This window comes from Natrix helvetica (assembly GCF_964273705.1).
Source record: "Natrix helvetica genome assembly, chromosome: 6".
Classification (NCBI taxonomy): domain Eukaryota; kingdom Metazoa; phylum Chordata; class Lepidosauria; order Squamata; family Natricidae; genus Natrix; species Natrix helvetica.
In genome coordinates this window covers 79,152,277-79,174,194 of record NC_138553.1, presented here as the reverse complement: position 1 = coordinate 79,174,194, position 21,918 = coordinate 79,152,277, and the positions used below count along the sequence as shown (strand labels likewise).

General features: G+C 42.1%; 1 protein-coding gene across 4 annotated transcripts in view; it reads left to right on the top strand.

Annotated features, from left to right (window-relative positions):
• Positions 1-20,525, top strand: part of RELN (reelin) — a 351,649-nt gene extending 331,124 nt beyond the window's left edge. For 2 of the 4 annotated variants that reach the window (XM_081957930.1, XM_081957928.1), the window contains 4 exons: positions 253-472; positions 2,037-2,234; positions 6,349-6,447; positions 19,174-20,525. In XM_081957930.1, coding sequence (XP_081814056.1) covers positions 253-472; positions 2,037-2,234; positions 6,349-6,447; positions 19,174-19,273 — 617 coding nt within the window. In that variant the 3' untranslated portion in view covers positions 19,274-20,525. Of the gene's footprint in view, positions 1-252; positions 473-2,036; positions 2,235-6,348; positions 6,448-14,726; positions 15,270-19,173 lie in introns of those variants that run through there. The other 2 variants (XM_081957927.1, XM_081957929.1) reach the window with 2 other exon arrangements.
• Positions 20,526-21,918: the final 1,393 nt, after the last annotated feature.

The window sequence follows — 21,918 nt, the reverse complement described above, 5'->3', positions numbered from 1 at the left end:
AATGACAGCAGTGGGGTGTGTGCCGTGATTGCTGTCATTAAACAGTGGAGTCAGATGACGTTGCACTTTATGACCAAACTGCATAGTGATGGAAATAATGAAGCCTGGAACTAACTCTGCATAGGGGACCCCTTCATTATCTTGAACATCTGTGTTGCATCCATCCAAGTTGACAGTTCAGAAAACACGAATATAATTTTTCAGTTGCAATAACTTGATAACGGTTGGATACTTCCGTCTATTCTTTTTCAGGTGATGACTGCTCTGTTTTCAACCATGAACTTCCCAGCTACATTAAAGACAATTTTGAGTCGGCAAGAATTACCGAAATCAACTGGGAAATTATTCAGGGCGGAGTGATAGGGAACGGATGTGGACAGCTAGCCCCGTACGCTCATGGTGACTCTCTCTATTTCAATGGCTGTCAGATCAGGCAAGCGGTGACAAAGTCCCTGGATTTAACGCGAGCAAGGTAATTTTAGTTATCATGAATTTAAACTGCTTAAACTCGTTTAAACAGCGTGATAAAAGGTTACGGCATTCAGGAAACGAATAGCAGTTAAACTCCCCTTTTATGACTCTCATCCCTTAAGTAATTCGGGGTAGAGTCGGGGCGACTGGATGGAGCTGAGCGTTTACTGGCCAGATGCCCTTCCTGATGCCACGTGGAGTTCACAGCAGATTTTTTTTTTCTTTGCGCCCGGGAAGAAATATCTGTCGCTACCTAGGATTGAACTCTCAACCTTCCAAATGGAAGGGAGTGGGGTTTGCTCTCTGTTTATATATACTATTAGTGGCTTGCACTATCATTGTTGAGAGTATCTTGGCGGTTCCTTGTTTGGGTTGTTGTTTGCTGTTAGCTGGAGCAAGAGCAAACCACACTCCTTTCTAGCACTGATGATGTTACCTAGTTGGGTAATGAAACATCTGCAAGAAAAGCCACCAAGATCAGAGAGCAGCAAGGATCCCACAGTTGAACCCTGAGCTACAAATATTCTCTTAGATTTTTATGCTAGCTGGATGCTAAGGCTCACATGATTTTCAAATGTATAAGTGCAAAGTGCAAAACACTGAATTGTATGGAAAACAATTTGCTTGGATGCATTCAGATAGATGTTCTATAAGTCAAAGCATAGAAATCTAGTAGGAAGGTAGGAGGGGGAAAGACCATAGTAGAAGAGAAGTTAGAGGGATGCAGTGGCTAAGACGCTGAGCTTGTTGATCAGAAAGGTCGGCAGTTCGGCGGTTCGAATCCCTAGTGCCGCGTAACAGAATGAGCTCCCGTTACTTGTCCCAGCTTCTGCCAAACTAGCAGTTCGAAAGCTTGTAAAAATGCAAGTAGAAAAATAGGGACCACCTTAGGCACCTTTGCCATTTAGTCATGCCGGTCACATGACCATGGAGACATCTTCGGAGAGCGCTGGCTCTTTGGCTTGAAACGGAGATGAGCACCGCCCCCTAGAGTCAAGAACGACTAGCTGGCACGCAAAGGGGAACCTTTACCGTTACTTTACCTAAAGTTTAGTTATTTTGATCTTGGTCCATGACTGTTGATATTTACTTTCTTATTTACCTCACTAATTCTGAAGAGAAGTTGTGATTTTTTTGCGAATGTCCAGTTCATGAATATTCTGACAAAATATATAATAATAGAAACGCTGGGAAGAAAGTTACCTGCTCTAATACGTATTTATATGTATTTTTTATTTATTTCCCCCCCATCCAACGACTCTGGGAGGTTAACAACGTACAAACATTAAAATCATCAATCGTTATAAAAAAACCACAGCAGATAAAAAATGACTAATTCTTATAATAATTTTATATAATTTTAATTATTGAATTATTTGATTGCGCTAATTACTAAGAATTGTAAAGTTTTCATTGTTTTGCGTTTGTCATTGTGGCTGTGCGTGTGTGTGTGTGTGTAGCTGCCAATATTTGGATAATTCTTTCGTTCTTGTCGTAGATCATGAATTAACTCGTTCTCTTTGCTATCGTCCTTCCTCCTGCTTTCCCCTTCCCTCCTCCCCCAGCAAAATAATGTTTGTTTTGCAAATTGGAAGTCTTTCACAAACTGATAGTTGCAACACAAATCTCAGTGATCCCAACACTGTGGACAAAGCCGTGTTGCTCCAGTACAGCGTAAACAATGGAATTACATGGCAAGTCATTGCACAACACCAGCCAAAAGACTTTATACAAGCACAAAGAGTGTCTTACAATGTGCCACTGTGAGTATGCCGTTATACTATGTTTCTCTTTAGAGCAAAAGGCGTCCACCGCGGAAATTCAGGACCTCGCGCTAAATGCTTTTTAAGCTGATTAACGCTATCATCAGAGGTGGTATTCAGCCAATTCGGACCGGTAGGGAAAGTAACTCAATACCGCCCCTGATCGTGCCTAACACAGGAATCTAGTCAAATAACGGTCAGCATTAAATTGGCGCTTAGATAAGAGCGGAATTCAAGAGGTTGAACTGAGAGCATTTGTGGGAACATTACAACGCCAGGCTAATTCCTCTCTTGACTCCACCTGCAGGCTCTGCCTGTCCTCCTTCTTTCTAAATCATCTAATCCCTGAATAAAGCACAGATAAAATCTGCTTTTGAGAGAGATTGAAAATCTCTTGGTTACTGAAAGATTGCCATTTGAATCTATCACAAAAACTACAAAAGACCATCTTTGAAAACGTGCAGCCAAACCAATGGTTATCTTTAGCGAATTCAACTTCAGGGAAGGGGAACTGGTTTATTGGGTGCGTTTATTTATTTTATTAAATTTATACTCCTCACAAACTCCACACGCCACTCTGAATGGCTCACAAAGAATAAAGAGATAAATATTTTTTTTAAAAAAAAAAGCAGTTCAATTTTGAAAAAGCTACTTATAAAACTAGAAACAAGGAGACAGACGGCCCAGGGATGAGATCTTCTGCTTTATAATTTATGTTTCCTTCAGAAGCTCCAGATTCTACACATCACACTCCCAATTTTGGGGGGAATCAGGTTAGGTATGACCTACAGTAAGTCACTCTGCATTCCTCCGAGCCATTTCTAGTGCAGAATGGCCAGATTCTAATACAATTTTCAACAACCAGATTACTTGAGGGATTTTCATAATGGCTTTAGAACTCAAAATGGGATCAGATTAATGGAAGGCACTTTGGAGGTCTTCTAGTCCAACCTCCTGCTCAGGCGGGAAGCATTTCGGACAAATGGTTGTCCAATCTCTTCAAAAACCTCCAGTATTAGACCACCTACAACTTCTGAAGGCAAGATGTTCCACTGATTGATTGTTCTCACTGTCGGGAAATTTCTTCTTAGCTCTAGGTTGGTTCTCTCCTTGAAGTTCTATGCTGGTTCTCTCCTCAGCTAGTTGGATTTTTTTTTAGTATATACTAATCAATAATCCGACGTTGCCCGGGTATTTATATATAGGGGGGAAATGTCCGGACCAAATGTAATTTCTAATGTTAGATTTTCCCCCTTACCAGAGGGAGCCCCCTCATGGAGTATTGTGAAGTCATTACCATGGCAACTCCACTGCTCTGTATAGTAGAAGCCATTTTATTGCAGTACAGTAGAAGCCATTTTAAGGCACAACAGGCTGAACAGAACACACACCCTGAGGGGTTTTAGGGATGTCTTATCCCCACACTATTTGTTTCCAGAGAGTAAGTCATCTTTGCATACACACACACTTATATAAATATAGATATATAGATACAGACAGAAAGACAGATAGATAAAGATCTATATATCTATATAATATAGAGATAGAGATATATAGTTATATAGAGATAGATAGATAGATGATAGATGATAGATAGATAGATAGATAGATAGATAGATAGATAGATAGATGATAGATGATAGATGATAGATGATAGATAGATAGATAGATAGATAGATAGATAGATAGATAGATAGATAGATAGATAGATAGATAGATAGAGATAGAAGATAGATAGATAGATGATAGATAGATAGATAGATAGATAGATAGATAGATAGATAGATAGATAGATAATATATATAGATATATAGTTATATAGAGATAGATAGATGATAGATAGATAGATAGATAGATAGATAGATAGATAGATAGATAGATAGATGGTAGATAGTTAGATAGATAGATAGATAGATAGATAGATAGATAGATAGATAGATAGATAGATGATAGATAGATATCTATATAATATATATAGATATATAGTTATATAGAGATAGATAGATAGATAGATAGATAGATAGATAGATAGATAGATAGATAGATAGATGATAGATAGATAGATAGATAGATGATAGATAAAATTTGCTTTTTTCTAGCAATAATCTTAACATGACATTTAATGAAATCCAGGATGCATTTTCATCCTGCTTGTAAATTTTCACGAAAAAACCATTTCAAGAGCAACTTTAAATAGAAACCAACCTTCTGCATCATGAGCTTTTTGATGTGTGGAAGGCCTCAGCACCCTTCCAGAGTGAGGATTAGGGGAAAGATAGTCTAAAAGATCTGAAAGCACATCCAGACCAGTGGTGGGATCCTCCCGGTTTAACAACCGGTTCGGTGAGCACTTGCGCAGTTTGAAGAATTCTTCACTTCCGGGTTTCTTTGGAGTAACACATCTGATTCGCGGGGCAATCTGCTCGACTGCGCGAATCCGCTGGGAAGATAATGGTAGGAAAATAGTGCGGACGAGCGGGTGGGCCCAGCTTATCATCAGGGCGAACCAGTTCGCTCCCGGCTGATCGTCGGAGGTAGCGGTTCAATCCCAGAGCAATGTTCTGCAGGACAATTTCCTCAATGTGTGTTGGGCCTCAATATCCAGTCTAGCAGGAGATTATGAGAACTGAAGTCCAGCATCTCTGAAGGTGATGAGGAAGCTGAGACGTCCTAATGGACAATCCCTTAAATACGAGCCAACAGTGTACGGCAGCAGCCAAAACAGCCGATGCAATCCTAGGCTGCATTAACAGAGGGATAGAACCAAGATCACGCGAAGTTTTAGTACCGCTATACAAAGCCTTAGTAAAGCCACCCTTGGAATCCTGCATTCAGTTTTGGTCGTCACGATGTAGAAAAGACTTTGAGACTCTAGAAAGAGTGCAGAGAAGAGCAACAAAGAGGATTAGGGGACTGGAGGCTAAAACATATGAAGAACGGTTGCAGGAACTGGGTATGTTTAGCTTAAGAGAAAGAAGGACTAGGGCAAGGGTGGGCTGCAACTGATTTAACAACCAATTCGGTGATCATACGCTTTGTATGTGTACTCGCACTTTGTGCGCAAGCGTGCCTAACATGTGCTTCGCGCATGCGCGCAGCATTAAAAAATCACCTATTTTAAGCTCTAAAACTTACTTTCTACGGCAGCGCCGGTGAGTAAAACAGCTGAGGCACAGCAATTTGCTGCCCCACGCAAATCAGCTGAGCTGAAAAACACAAAAATATAGAACCGGATAGGGGAGGGGCAGGTGGGCAGTGCCAATTGCTCACCGGAACTACTAGTTCACCCAAACCGGTCAAAACTGGCAGAAGCCCACCACTGGACTAGGGGTGACACGATAGCAGTTTTCCTATATTTGAGGGGCTCGTGCAAAGACAAAGGGGAGGGGTGTCAAACTATTTTCCAAAGCACCAAAAGGCAAGAGAAGAAACAATGGTTGGAAACTAATCAAGGAGAGAAGCAACCTGGAACTAAGGAGAAATGTCCTAACGGTGAGAGCAATCAACCAATGCAATAGCTTCCCATCAGAGGTTGTAGGAGCTCCATCACTGGAGGCTTTCAAGAAGAGACTGGACAACCATTTGTCTAAAATGGTATAGGACAGGGGTCGGCAAACTTAAACACTCAGAGAGCCATTTGGACCCGTTTCCCACAGAAAAGAATACACCGGGAGCCACAAAGGTCCTAACTGGAAGGCTCCCCCCCCCCGTTCAATTCTGGAGCTGGCCGAAAGTTCAGTTCCCCCACCATAGAATCTCCTCCTAGCGCGGCGTACTTTTTCCTCTAGCGGTCATAACCGAAAGCCCTATCAATTGTGGAGACAACTGGAAAACCCTCCCCTTGCCATAGAGTCTTCTCCTGGCGCACTGTGCTTCTCTCCCCCTCCCCCACCGGAAGCGCCTCTCAAAATTGTGGCGTCGACCGGTGATGAAGCCGCACCAGAGGGAGGAAAGAGCCACATGCGGCTCCAGAGCCGCAGTTTGCTGACTCCTGGTATAGGGTCTCCTGCTCGAGCAGGGGGCTGGACTAGAAGACCTCCTAGGTCCCTTCCGACTCTATTATTCTATGCTCTATTCTTTTCTGCTCCCTCATTGTGTCGTTTCTCATTTTTAGGGAGGCACGAATGAAAGGCGTGTTACTTCGCTGGTGGCAATCCCGCCACTGTGGCTCAGGCCACGATCAATGGGCTCTGGACCACGTAGAAGTTGTTCAGTGAGTATAATGCATGCCGTCATATGAGCACCAGCCCCATATTCCACATCAGGATGGGCGATTTTTCAGTTCATGATTGAGTCTTATTTAAGCAAGGGGGGTTAGAGAAGGCTTTATCTGCCAGTCACTCTTCATTGTGAAACTAGCGGATAACCTGGCGCTGCCCGGATATTAATGTATCCCAATCCTCCTTCCATGAACGTCACCACAATTTCTAATGTTGGATTTTCCCCCTTACCAGAGGGAGCCGCCTTGTGGAGTACTGTGAAGCCGTTACAATGGTAACTCCACAACGCTGTACAGTAGAAGCCTTTTACAGCAGTACAGTAGAACCCATTTTAAGGCACAACAGGCTGTAACTTAACAGAACACACACAGTATTTTTTTCCAGAGAGTAAATCATCTGTGTACTAAGTTTGGATGAAATTGTTCAAGGCGTTCCAGAGTTATGCTGGAACACACACACACATACACACACACCGCCATTTATATATATATATATTGAATAAAGGCAGGGAAAACGGGGACTTTTTGAAATATAAGGGTGAAATATATATGTCAGAGCAGTGCATTCCAACCTCACCTGAGCCACTTTGCTATGGGAGAACTTCAACTCCCAGAATTCCCTAGCCAGCATGCAATTACGTATCTCATGCAATGGGGAATTCTGGGAGTTGAAGTCCACCTTCTGCATTAGCACATTAAACTGCAGCAACGTTAAGGAAGTCCATCAGTATGAACCTGATTTCCGTCCTTTGCAACCAAATAGAAAAAACGCATTGCTCTTACGTAGCGGAATATTGCTATTGACTTTGGCACGCCAGTCCTTATTTTAAAATAGCGGAATACGGTTGAGAAATAAGATGCGTTCTATTAGTTTCCAAGGGCAGAGATTATATTCTCCCCTAGCAGTTTTACCAAGTAAAAGTGTTTTTGCCTGTTAATTCTCCCCCACCCCCTCCACGCTAAAATGATCTCATGGTTAAAAAAAAAAACACTTTATACAGTATATCACTGGAAAGTTATTTACCTTTTCTCTAACAATTTCCTGAAATTCTAGCATCATGCCAGGCTGTGATCCTTCGCTACGGTGTTTGGCTGTGAGAGAGGTGTGCTTACCCAATAGATAGGTTCCAAATGTTATTTGATTTAAAATTTTGGAAGACTACGGCTGATAAAATTTCAAGTTGTAAGATTACCTTTGGAAATGTGGATTAACTATGAAGCTATCATTTCCTCGAATCACATTTAAATTAGGGCTGGAAGAACCAATTGCTACCTGAGCTTCGCTATGCTATGTACTATTATTTTCCTTTCAACGTTAGCTGTGGAGGGTGTCCCTGGTTCAGAGGCTAGCCGTGATCTAACCACCATGATTACTCTTGAGTAACCACCATGATTACTCTACCTCCAGCTTGAGTATCCAAATAATAACCCAGGATCGTTTCAGTTCTGAAAAGCTTACTGTTTATTGAATGCACAGCGCAGAAATGGCGAGGTAAAATGAACTCTGAATTTCTAAGGCACCAGTTCACAATATTAAACCATGAATTTCCCAGCCCAACCTTCAGGCTTCCAGATAGACCACATAAACAAGTTCTCTTTCTTATGGGGACCATCTGCCTTCTTCTTCACATCTATTTATATGACCTTGGAAAGTTTCCAGAGTCTCAATGCTCCGGTGAAACTGCATAAGTTTCATTTTTAAATTAAATTTTAAATTAACCCATTTGGAGCCGACATCTCCTCTTTACTCTATGACAAGTTGAAACGAAGAGGCCTGTAGCTGCCCATGTTTCACTCTTGCCACTTATAGTCTTTGCAGCTAAGGTCAGTGGACTAAGATGATGTAATTACAGCTAACTTTCTTTGACTTAGAATTGTTGGCTAGGATCTATGGATCACTTCCTCCATGGATCTCTTCCTCCATGTCCCTCCTTGCTCAGCCTCCCCCCAATATATATATACAGGACCCTGTCAAATTCCATGTAATTGGACTGGAGATTACAGTGAGCATTGTTGAAATTGGGGACATGGTGTCCTAGTGGTTAAGACACTGGGCTCATCGACTGAAAGGTTAGCCGTTTGAGACCCAAGCCCCTCATGACAGCGTGAGCTCCTGTTACTTGCTCCAGCTCTTGCCAATCTAGCAGTTCTAAAGCATGCAAATGAGAGTAGATAAATAGGTACCACTTCGGTGGGAAGGCAACAGCCTTCTCTGCAACTTAGCGCATAATGCTGGCCACATGACCACGGAAGGGTCTTCAGACAATGTTGGCTCCCTCAGCTAAGAAACGGAGATGAGCACCGCTCCCTGGAGTCGGAATTGAAATCTTTATCTCTTTACCTTTGACAAAAATGTCATTGCCACACCGATCTTCAAACCCTAATATTTAAACCCATCCGCCATTGATCTGTTCCAAAGAAAGGCATTCAATTTGCTATCAAAAAAAAAATCTCTATCGATTTATGGACAGCCCTAATTTAAACAAGTGAAGATGACAAGAACAGCTTAAGATGCCTAGTTTATTCTGCTATTATTATTATTATTTTGGGCACCAGAAAACACCAGCTTGCATGGCATCCATGCCATACTTAAATTGTAGCCTTTATCCAATAATTGGTAATTTTTCACGCTTAGCTGGCCTGCCTAGTTGTTGTTATTTTTAAACCACACTCTTTGCTAAGCTTGGCCTCCATCACATCAACTTCTAATATTTAACCTACACATGAAAATATACCTTATTACTGATTCATCCAGTGCCTTTTACCCAAGACAGAAATAATGTTCTGATTGCAAAAATTCATAGTTCTTGAAGAGTTCCTTTTTCTGTTAGAAACGTGTTAGAATATTATGGGGGTGACGCAGTGATCCCCAGTTAAGATGCTGGGCTTGTCAGCTTGAAAGCTGGCAGGGTTTGAGATCCGAGCGCCACATGACGGGATGAGCTCCCGTTCCTTGCTCCACCTCCAACCCACCTAACAGTTTGAAAGCAGGCAACTGCGAGTAGATAAATAGGTACCACTTTGGTGGGGAAGAAGCAGCATTCCATGCACCACAGTATATAGTCATGCTTGCCCTATGACCATGGAAGTGTCTTCGGACAATGCTGGCTCCCTCGGTTCAGAAACAGAGATGAGCCTCGTCCCCCTAGAGACAGACATGACTGGACAGGGGAAACTTTTACACCTAGACTATTGTGTCTTAAGCAAGTTGTAGAAAGACAAAAAAAGAATGAAAGAAAATGGGGGAGAAATTGAATTTTTACACCTGACCAACATGCAAACATAACAAAGTTTTGTTCGTATTATGTTTCTTGCTAAAGAGCCCTTTAGTTATATCATATACAACTAACATAAACAAATTGAAATTATTCAGTTATACGCTTGCCCTCCCTCTCTCATTGTAGCTCTTTCTCACTCTCATCTATCTATCTCTCATCTATCTATCATCTATATCTATCTATCTATCTATCTATCTATCTATCTATCTATCTATCTATCTATCATCTGTCTATTGATCGATCTATCTTATCAATAGACAGATAGTTAGATAGATATAGATGATAGATAGATAGATAGATAGATAGATAGATAGATAGATAGATAGATGATAGATAGATAGATGATAGATAGATAGATAGATAGATAGATAGATAGATAGATAGATAGATAGATAGATAGATAGATATAGGTGAGAGATAGATAAATGAGAGTGAGAGAGAGATACAATGAGAGAGGGAGGGCAAGCGTATAACTGAATAATTTTAATTTGTTTATGATATTTGTCTATCTATCTAGATAGATCTATCATCTATCTATCATCTATGTCTGTCTAAAGCACATCATAAAACAGATTAAAATTATTCAGTGAATACATGCGCTCTCTGTCTTTTTCTGTTTCTAAAACACATCATAAAAGAGTTTTTTTTTCATTTGCCCTGTATCTCTAGCTATCCATAAAATTTTATTCAGTTTATACAGCTTGCCATGCAACCAAAGCAAGTTTCAGAGTTCATTGCAACAATATAAAAACTCTAGAAAAAAACACGCACTGTGCTTTTGGGATAAAAGCAACTGGGCAGTGATGCCCAGAGCTTATTAGACCCTTCGTTCGACTTGGTCTGACTTAAAATGTTTGCCTATAGCACCTCGATATTTTATCTGTTGCTTTTATCCTGCTAGAGCACATTGGCAAAGAGAGAGAAAGAGACAGACGCATATGCCAGCCTTGGAATGCTATTCACTTCTTGTAATTTTGCAGCGCAGCTTATTATTATCTTTTACTTTGGGATCGGAAGATCTTGATGAGCAGGAGACAATTATCACAGCGGGCTCATAAAGTGGTTCACTATTGATTTTATCAGTCAGGAACGCGGCTTGGATTGCAGTTAACAATCCCCTCTATTCTTCCGTCTCCTGGACCTCTTCCCAGACTAATTAAAACCGAGGAAAAGAGGAATAAAAGAGGGGCAATATAAAAGGCAAACAGAAAGTTAGAGCGGTTGGTGCCAACTCTTTTTTTTTTTTAAATAACTTTCGAGCCGCAAGCTCAAGTAATACCAAATACTTGTTCCTTTGAATTTTTTCACATTCGCACCAACACACACACACACACAAAAGGACAGGGCAGATTGCCCACAGAATTGTATAGCAGTAGAACATGGGTCCTCAAACTACGGCCCGGGGGCCACGAAGCCCTTAATTCGGCCCGCGCAGGACCACAAAGCTGCCCCGCCTACATTGCCCCCACCCTCACCCTTCAGCCAAGTGCAGGACTTATCTTCAGAAGCCCCGTGGGCTGGAATTAAGTAAGGCCAACAATTTTGGTCTACAGAGATGTTCTGGAGGTGGGGGAGCTGAAAACGGGGCGAACAAACTCCCCAGGAGACCAGAAAACAGGTTAAAATGGGCCGTTTTTCACCTCCCCCACCTCCAGAAGATAGATAAAGAGAGATAGGGAGAGACAGACAGACAGACAGACAGACAGAGACAGAGACAGAAAGAGAGAGGGGAGAGAGAGAGTGAAAGAAAGAAAGAAAGAAAGAAAGAAAGAAAGAAAGAAAGAAAGAAAGAAAGAGAGCGCGCGCGAGAGAGAGAGAGAGAGAGAGAGAGAGAGAGAGAGAGAGATTTCTCAAGCTCCTTGGGGCCGAGAAGAATTGCTGCAAAACCGAGTTTCCTGAAATGGACCACTAGACTCTTAATTAACTGAAAAAAACATGTAGAAAAAAGAAAAGGCCACCAAAAGAGCAACATGCAAAAAAAAAAAGCAACTAAAACACCCCTGGAGCCAAACAAATTAAAGTTTAATTTGTGTGCATTGTTCAATGGACTGTTAAATTGGCCACCCCGACCCAGTCACATGACCACCTAGCCACGCCCAGCCAGCCGATCCAGTCCCGTCCCCCCCACAACAGTCTGAGGGACCGTGAATTGGGCCCCTGTTTAAAAAGTTTGAGGATCCCTGCCATAGAAGGATTTATTTTTTTAAAAAAAAAGAGAGATAGAGAGAGATTACCGTATTTTTCAGAGTATAAGACACACCGGAGTATAAGACGCACCGAGGTTTTGAAGAGGCAAATTAAAAAAAATGTTTTTGCACTCTGCAAACCTCCCAAAAATGGCCCGTTTTTCACAAAAGCCTCCTAAAGTCTATTCATGCCCTTTTTTTGAAAAAAAAACGGGCCCGTTTTCATGAAAAATGGGCCATTTTATGCTCATTGGGGGGGGGCAGGAGCACTCTACAAGTCTCCTAAAGGCTATTCGTGCCCTTTTTTTAAAAAAAAAAATAGATTTGTGAGCAGTCCCCACCCTTAACAACCATTGCAGTGTCTCCATGGACATGAGATTAAAAAGTTGGCCCTTGGCCACGTGAGTTTACGATGATGGCAAGCAACATCCCAGGTTGATGTGTTCACCATTTGTGTCCTTCCCAGCTGCCTTCTAACAAGCAGAGCCAATGGAGGAAGCTGGGTTTGCTTAACGACCGTGTGTTTCATTTAACAACTGTGGCAAAAAACGGTCATAACGTTGGGCATGGATCAATTATGAACCATCTTGCTTAGCAATGGACATTCTGGTCATAACTCAAGGACTGCCTGTAATGGGCTTGGAATGTGAATTAGATCTAGAATCTTTGGGGTCTAGTAAAACAGCCCTGAAGGTGGCTCAGTGGCTAAGATGCTGAGCTTGTCAGTCAGAAAGGTCGGCGGTTCGAATCCCTAGCGCTGTGTAATGGAGTGAGCTCCCGTGACTTGTCCCAGCTTCTGCCAACTTACCAGTTTGAAAGCACATTAAAAATGCAAGTAGAAAAATAGGAACCACCTTTATTGGGAAGGGAACAGCGTTCCGTGTGCCTTCGGCGTTTAGTCGATAGATAGAGAGAGAAAGAGAGAGAGAGAGACAGATGATAGATAGATAGATAGATGATAGATAGATAGATAGATAGATAGATAGATAGATAGATAGATAGATAGATAGATTGATAGATAGATAGATAGATAGATAGATAGATGATAGACAGATGATAGATAGATAGATACATAGATAGATAGATAGATAGATAGATAGATAGATAGATAGATAGATAGATAGATAGATAGATAGATAGATAGATAGATGATAGATAGATAGAGATAGATAGACAGACAGATGATAGATAGACAGATGATAGATAGATAGATAGATAGATAGATAGATAGATAGATAGATAGATAGATAGATAGATAGATAGATGATAGATAGACAGACAGATAGACAGACAGACAGAAGATAGACAGACAGGAGAGAGAGAGAGAGAAAGAAGACACAGAGATATAGTGATAAATAGACAGGCAATTGACCAATCTAATATCTAGTAATATCCTCCAGATCTGCTAATAAAAAATTGCCTGGGACCAACATTGCATTAAGCCCTATTTAAGTAGGATTGATGGCTAGTGGTTGAGTTAAAACTACTAGAGGCTTTCAAGAGAGTTTACTTTAAAGGCATTTCTGATTGCAGAACAGTCCGTTGGAAAAAAAAAACTCTCTTGCGGTATATTTAGCTTATCATTAACATTGCAAAGAAATACGCCAAACCAGTCTGTGCCAAACCAATCAGCCTAATGAAAGCAGCATCCTTCCCGCCATTGCAACGCAAGCCCCGCCTCTCTTCTATACTACGGCATTGTGGCATCACCCGCCTATCTCAAAGGGGTGGAGCTTGGGAGCAGGATGAGAAGACCTCAATGTTTTCATCACTTTGATTAAAGTAATGGGAACCTGTACAGAAACACACCTCCTTTTTTGTCTAAATAGTTTTTTTTCTCCCTTTGCGTGTATTTATTCTGTAAAAATAGTTTACAATCAAAGCGATACTTGCAGTGCATGTCAGTCCTTCCCCAATCAAAACCCACACCCTGCCTGCTTACGACAAGATGCCAGCACTCCTTTCTGATTATTTCCATAAGAGGCATTTCAACATAAAATATAAATATTTATGCCTAATATATTTTTATTAAGACAAAAAGAGATTGACAGACTAGCTGAGGTTTCATTTTCCCATTCCTAACTTATAATTGTAATGGCACCGAAATATGAATTGCTCAGAAACCTGAGAACAGCCTCCAAAATATTTTTTTATTATGAATAATATAAAATATTTATAATAATGTAAAATATTTTTATAAGATTTGTCATGAAACTGAATGCTGGAATCGCAATATTTGGAATAAGAGGCATGCAGTTAACCTTTAGATATATATATATATGTTGTCCCCGTGCTTAGTTTTCATGCTTAAAATTGTATATTTTGGCACAAGAATTTTAAAGGTGAAGTGATTGCAAACATTTTGGAGAAAAGATCTTTTTTAAATATCTTATCAGTAGTCATGTACATTCGTGTAAACTCCTATCTTTCTTTGCTTCATCTCTTTAATCCAGAATCATGTTGATATATACCCAAAATAATTTTATTTTTAAAATTAAAATTCGTAGTATAAATTTCGTAGTATATATATATATATATACTACGAAAATCTACAAAAACACACACATATATATATGTATACATATATATATGTATAACTTATTTCAACCTAGAAAAGAAAATGTTACATTTTTGCAGCTTCGTGCTAGCTTGCCCATTACTTATGCCAACTTTTTAAAATATTGTAAGTCTTATTTCTGAAATATTATATAAGACATGGTTATATAAAAAAGATTTGAATGATTGCAACTGTAGAGGATCTTAAATCTTTCAACCAGAAAGTAATTTGTTCAATTTTTATTTTCAAAAGAGATGAAAAATCCTATATTGCCTCTAAGCCTCATCAAGCTTTTATGACTAATCAAAGTGCTGCATGCATTGAAATACATTTTCTAATTTGTGTTGTATTTCATTATTTGCTGTCATTGGTTTTACACTAGAGTAAGGTAAGTGACTTCATTCCTGCAATATCAGGGCAGCCCCATATCTTCTCAATGACTGTTCCGTTCACTAATACTGATATTGTTGTTTGAAGCTGAAGTTGGCCAGCTTCAGCACTCGTGTCAAACATGGGGACCCTGAAAGTCTTACCTGAAGGGTATCGTGGTCCTGAGTTGGGCCTTGGGACTCTAGATACCTGCATGTCAAATAATTGGCATTTTTGCAATATGTTTTGAAAGTTGTGGCGTTGGATCTGTTCGATGTTTACCCGAAATTCAAAAAGAAAACAAAGAGATTTCCCCCTCACAAAAGGAAGGACTCTAATTATGAGAGCTGACCTTGAGCCAGCCAGGTTCGAACTGACGGCCGGCACAATTAGCCTGCAATACCGCATTCTAACCACTGCACCACCACAGCTTAGATAATAGCAATGGCGCTTTGACTTATACACCGTTTCACAGTGCTTTGCAGGCCTCTCTAAGGGGTTTACAGAGTCAGCCTATTGCCCCCCAACAATCTGGGTTCTCATTATACCCACTTCGAGAGGATGGAAGGCTGGGTCAACCTTGAGCCTGGTGAGATTTGAACTGCCAAATTGCAGGCAGCCGGCAGTCAGCAGAAGTAGCCTGCAGTACTGCACTCTCACCACTGCACCGCTGTGGTTAAAACATAGAAGCTTTCAAGGAAGATGCTACAACTCAGACTGCATCAGATAAATTATTTCAAATATATCTGTTGACTTCTTTTAGCTGGCCTCCTCTGGGCTGGGAAGCTAAGCAGAGGACAGGCCTAAGAGACCACCAGGGAAATTCTAGGGTTGTAGGTGAGAAGAACATCTGAGAAGAAGGCAGTGGAACACCAATTCCATAATATTTCCCCACCACCACCAAATTGACAGAGGCCCACTACTCCCTCTTCACCATGGCCCCCTGTTCCTCATGCTCCAGAAATAGCAATAAAATAGCAGTAGACTTATATACCACTTCACAGTTCTTTACAACCCACTCTAAGGCAGTTTACAGATGTTGCCCCCAACAATCCACTTTGACCGTGTCCACCCTAGCTCCCCCCTCCCCAAGATCAAACCCAACCCTGATGCAGCCCTCAATGAAATCGAGTTTGACACCCCTGGTCTAGTTACATATAATTGCACCTTCTTTGAACCTAATTTGTGTAGATCCCTCAATCGACAAAATAAGCCCAGGGTCAAAATGTTACCGGCTTTCAACGAACACTAAAGTTTAGCTCTTTTGATCTTGGTCCATGGCTGTTGATTAGTTTTACTTTCTTAATTACCTCGCTAATTTGGAAGAGAAGTTGGGATTTTTTTTTTGCAAGCGTTAATTAAAATCATGGCCGGCTGGGGAATTTAGGGAGTTGAAGTCTACAGGTCTTAAAAGTAACCACGTTTGAGAAACACCAGTCTAGGAGATAGCCAATAGTTTATCCCAAGGTTCGACAACCGTAAACACTCAAAAGAACCACAAAGGTCCTAACCCCCATTCAATTCTAGAGCTGACCGGAAGACCGGTTCCCCCACCATAGAGTCTCCTCCTAGCACGGCATCCTTTTTCCTCTATCTGTCCTAACCAAAAGCCCTATCGATTGTGGAGCAGATCGGCAACAAGGAGCCGCAGCAGAGGGATGAAAGGGCCACATGCAGCTCCAGAGCTGTGAGTTGCTGACCCCTGGTTTATCCTATGATTGGAGGATTAAAGCCCCATCCAAATAATGGAATTAATTCTGGGCATGGTCTTCCAGTTTGAACGCTCTGCTTTCCAGTGGGGACAATTCAAGAGGCTGGTTCTACGAAGCATATGCTTCTTTTCGATTTACAAATAACTCCCAAATTCCTCTAATGACCCAAGACACCCCTGTTAATGGAGAACAAGTTAGCTTATAGCAGGAGTGGTGTAGATCTTACATCTGATCCCAGAATGTCTTTCCTTTATCCTCTGCTAAGTCAACTAAGGAGTGCCACTTTCTGTTGTAGCTTAAAGTGAGATTGCATGGCACACAAGTGGGTATAAAGGTGAAATGCGATTTCTTAGCATGGCAAAAGTATTGGGAGAGGATAGATTTTACATACTGATTGGAGAGAGAGAGAGATCACACAATTCAGCCAATCTGTAATTGGCCACTCGGTCACAGTCTTAGACTGCCATCTACAGGCCAAAAGGCTGCATGGCACAGGAATTAACTTTTGCTCCTATTATTTCAGCAAATGTCGATTTGACAGGTAGTCCTCAACTTACAACCGTTCGTTTAGTGACCGTTCAAAGTTACAATGGCCCTGAAAAAAGTGACTTATGACCGTTTTTCACACTTACGACTGTTGCATCATCCCTGTGGCACATGATCAAAATTCAGATGCTTGACAACTGGTTCGTATTGATGACGGTCGCAATGTCCCGTAGGGTTGTGTGGTCTCCTTTTGCAACCTTCTGATGAGCAAACCCGATTGGGCAGTAAATGGGTGAATAAACAATAAGCAGAGTGATACCGTGTTTCCCCGAAAATAAGATAAGATAGATAGATAGACAGACAGACAGACAGACAGACAGACAGACAGACAGACAGACAGACAGATCTTATTTTCTTTTGAACATCCCCCCCAAATTTTGCTTGGACCTTATTATCAGTGGGGGGGCTTATTGGTTTGGGGTTGCCGGGTGGCTGCACTCTTGCGAGCGGGCGCCCGAAGAGCCGGGCACAGGCTCAGGGGCAAATGGCTGTGTTGCGCTGTCGCAGCAGCACAACAAAGCCGCCATGAGGTGACCATGCTCATGAGCAGCCGCCTGGCAACGCCCCTTTCCAGCCAGGCAGAGTGCCACTCACCGACCCAGTAATATCCCAAAAGCGCTAAGCCGCGTGGCGCTCTGCCCGGCTGGAAAGAGGTTGCCTGAGCACTTGTTCTGCCTCCAGCTCGCGTGCCTCCCTGCCTCACCGTGCCCAACTCTCCCCGCAGGGCTGGGCCAGGGCGCTACCACCAGAGCGATCCCGCTGCCGCCGCGGCTGCCATGCTCCGAGCATAACCGGCTTCCAAACTTCCGGCAGCGGATCTCCGGAGTTTGGAAGCCGGTTATGCTCAGAGCACGGCGGCAGGGGCGGCAGTGGGGCGGCGGCGGCAGCGGTGCCCTGGCCCAGCCCTGCAGGGAGAGTTGGGCATGGTGAGGCAGGGAGGCACACGAGCTAGAGGCAGAACAAGTGCTCGCGCAACCTCTCTTTAGGGCCGGGCAGAGCGCCACGTGGCTTAGCACCTTTGGGATATTACTGGGTTGGTGAGTGGTGCTCTGCCCAGCTGGAAAGGGGCATTGCCAGGCAGCTGCTCGTGAGAGCAGCTGCCCAGCAACCCCCCACTCCAGCTGGGCACAGCGCCACCCACCAACCTAGCGGTATCCCAAAGGCATCAAGCAATGTGAGCGCCTTTGCCCCCCCTCCCCCTGGCTCCTGCGGCTTTGCGCCTTCGGGATATCGCTAGGTTGGTAGGTGGCTCTCTGCCTGGCTGGAGGGGGTTTGTCAACTGGGTTTATTATTGAGGGAGGGCGTATATTTTTGCCCACAGGAAAAATATGGCATGGTCTTGATAATAAGACATGTCGTAATTTCGGGGAAACACGGTAGAATTGTAGAGATAGTCCTCAATTTGTGGCCACCATTGAGCTGCAAATTTCTGCTGCTAAGGCAGTTGTTAAGTGAGTTTTGTTCCGTTTTACTTTTTTGCCACCATCGTTAAGTGAACGGCTGCCGTTATTAAGTGAATTATGCAGTCGTTAAGTGAGTCATGGCTTTGCTTGATGGCTGGGAAGCTCACAAATAATGATTCCATGACCCGCAATGGTCATAAATACATCCCTCCTGTTTTTTGATCAGGTGACCAGGGCGGGTGGATTCTGCCACAGTCCTAAGTGTGAAAATCACCCTTCGGTCTCTTTTCTTTCAGTGCCGTTTGAGTCCCTTGGAACGGTCGCTCCACAAATGGTTGTTAAGCCGAGGAGCTCCCTGTCTGAAAAGAATCACTTTAAGGCAGAGGTGGTATCCTGCCGGTTCGGATCGGTTCGCCCGAAATCGCAGGTGCCCGTCTACCCCACCCCCCCCTCCACGACTCTATGTCATCCCATTTGGGCCCAAAAGCTCACGGGCTCGCATATGCGAACCGGTAGGGAAGGTAAGTAAAATACCACCTCTGCTTTAAGGCCGCGTTCGTGTTGTGGTCGAAGGGGGAGCGGCGGTCTGTGCGTTGTGCATTTGGACGCCCTGCTCGTGGTCGAAGGCAAGTGACGCTCTTCTCTTTCATCCTTCTCTCCGCTGTGCAGCACTCGCAAACAAAATTACATGATGAATTTTTCACGGCAACACGGGCTCAGGCATTTCTACAACAGAAGACGAAGGTCACTTCTTAGGCGATCCCCGTGAAGAAAGAGACATTCCTTTTTTCCCCCTTCTTTTTTCCCCCCTTCTTCCCGACCTGTGATGTTTTTGCTTTCAATTCCCTTCAACCGATCACCGCCAATTTGATTTACGAGGACTTTTTCTCCGCACCCACACACCCGCGTCCTTTTCCTTCCTGGAGGTATATTTTGAAAGCCTCCCTCAAGGCAGAAAGTTACGCCCTGTTTTTTTTCTCTCTCTCTCACTGTGATCCTCATGGGAAGCGAACTTATTTTTCTCATAGGTAAATGTTTTTGAGTGTTGTTGTGTCTGTGGAAAAAAAAATTTGTGATTCTGTTGTAATACCAGTTACAGTGGCAGTATTGGAAGTAAAGCGACTGTTTTGAACAGGAGGAAGAAGAAGAGGAGGAGGAAGAAAAAACAAACGTGTAAGCACAAAAAGACTTAATATTTAACGTCAGCAAACTGCGATATTAAGTACAACTCAGTATTTAAATGCACTGTATTTTGGCTCTGTATCATATTTCATATGATTAAGTTATTCTCGTCCTCTCTGTATCCTCTTCTGCGACTTGTGCACTGCATTGTTAGGACATTGGGCAGGTGAAATCTGCACAACTTAAGAACTTCAATGCTATACATAAAGCCAACGAACGTCGGACTCAGAAAAAACAATACTCTCAAAAGAGACCACGATGTCCTTCATTCCTTCTCCTTGTCTACCTGTTAATCATTGTCTGTGGTAACCCGTCACCAAAACAGAAGCTCCTATTTCCTTGTTGAGAAGTGCAGCTGCTCCTCCGCGGATGCGTTACTCACAGTAGCTGCCATTTGCTCTCGGTAGTAATGGAGTGATTTGTAAACAGTGGAACGTTTTCTTCTTCGTGTTTTTTTGTGGTTTGTTTCCTTTTGGAGGGGGGGGGTGTTCATTCTGTATCTTGGATACTGCCTGGGCCTCCCCACCAGCAGCACAATTTTATGACCCCACAACTCTTGTCTGTAAACTTTCACTCTACAAGGAGTCAACTAAAATTCAATGCTTCAATAAAGATGTCAACCAATGATTTAGGCCGGCGTTGGTTTTCTCCCCCTCACAATTTTATACCAAAGAGAAGGAGTGGATTTCGGAGAAAAATCTGATTGTTATTATTATTATTATTATTTTTTACAGCTCTACGTTGACGAGGAAATTTGCATTTAGAAAAGAGACAATTCGGAAAAATGGGAATATCAGCAAAATCCCCTGGTTGGAAACACCTGACTTGTCCCAAAGGTGTGTTTTTTTTTTCAAAAGGCAACTGGATTTTGGGTTTTTTCCTTGAAGACGTTTCGCTTCTCCTCCAAGAAGCTTCTTCAGAAGTTCTGTCAGAAATCAGAACCGAAGAAGCTTCTGGGGTGAGGAGCGAAACGTCTTCAAGGAAAAAAACAAAGTCCAGTTTCCTTTTGGGGGGGAAAAAGCACCTTCGTGACAACTATGACCTGGATGACTGAGAATCTCCATAGACGTGAAACATCTGACTGCTCCAGGTGTGATATTTCCCCCCCACAAGCAAATATAATCTTTTCAGAAGTTCTATATCTATCCAGGTAAACTTAAATGTTCATCCAGGTAAACTTAAATGTTCATCCAGGTAAACTTAAATGTTTAGTGTGGTGAAATTGGGAGAGTTTCTACAAATACAGATCATAAACAATTTAATTAACAATGCTTGCGTGGTATGTATATGGGAATTAGACAGTTTGGTATCGTGGTTAAGGCACCAGCCTCGAAAGAAGGAGAATATGAGTTCTAGTCCTGCTTTAGGCATGAAAGCCAGTTGGGTGATTGTGGGCCAGTCACCAGGAGACTGAGAGTTCTAGTCCTGCTTTAGGCATGAAAGCCAGCTGGGTGACTTTGGGCCAATCAATCTCAGCCCAACTCACCTCACAGGGTTGTTGTGGGGAAAATAGGAGGAAGGACAATGGTATGTTGAGTTGTTTGCTACCTTGAGTTACTTGTAAAAATATTAAAGGTGGCATGCAAATAGATAGATGAAAGAGATAGATAGATAGATAGATAGATAGATAGATAGATAGATAGATAGATAGATAGATGATAGGTAGGTAGGTAGGTAGGTAGGTAGGTAGGTAGGTAGATAGGTAGATAGGTAGATAGGTAGATTAGATAGAGATAGAGATAGAGATAGAGATAGAGATAGAGATAGATAGATGATAGATAGATAGATAGATAGATAGATAGATAGATAGATAGATAGATGATAGATAGATAGATAGATAGATAGATAGATAGATAGATAGATGATAGATAGATAGGTAGGTAGGTAGGTAGATAGGTAGATAGATAGATGATAGATAGATAGATAGATAGATAGATAGATAGATAGATAGATAGATGATAGGTAGGTAGGTAGGTAGGTAGGTAGGTAGGTAGATTAGATAGAGATAGAGATAGAGATAGATAGATGATAGATAGATAGATAGATAGATAGATAGATAGATAGATAGATAGATAGATGATAGGTAGGTAGGTAGGTAGGTAGGTAGGTAGGTAGGTAGGTAGATTAAATAGGTAGGTAGATAGGTAGATAGATAGATTAGATAGAGATAGAGATAGATAGATAGATAGATAGATAGGTAGGTAGGTAGATAGATAGATAGATAGATAGATA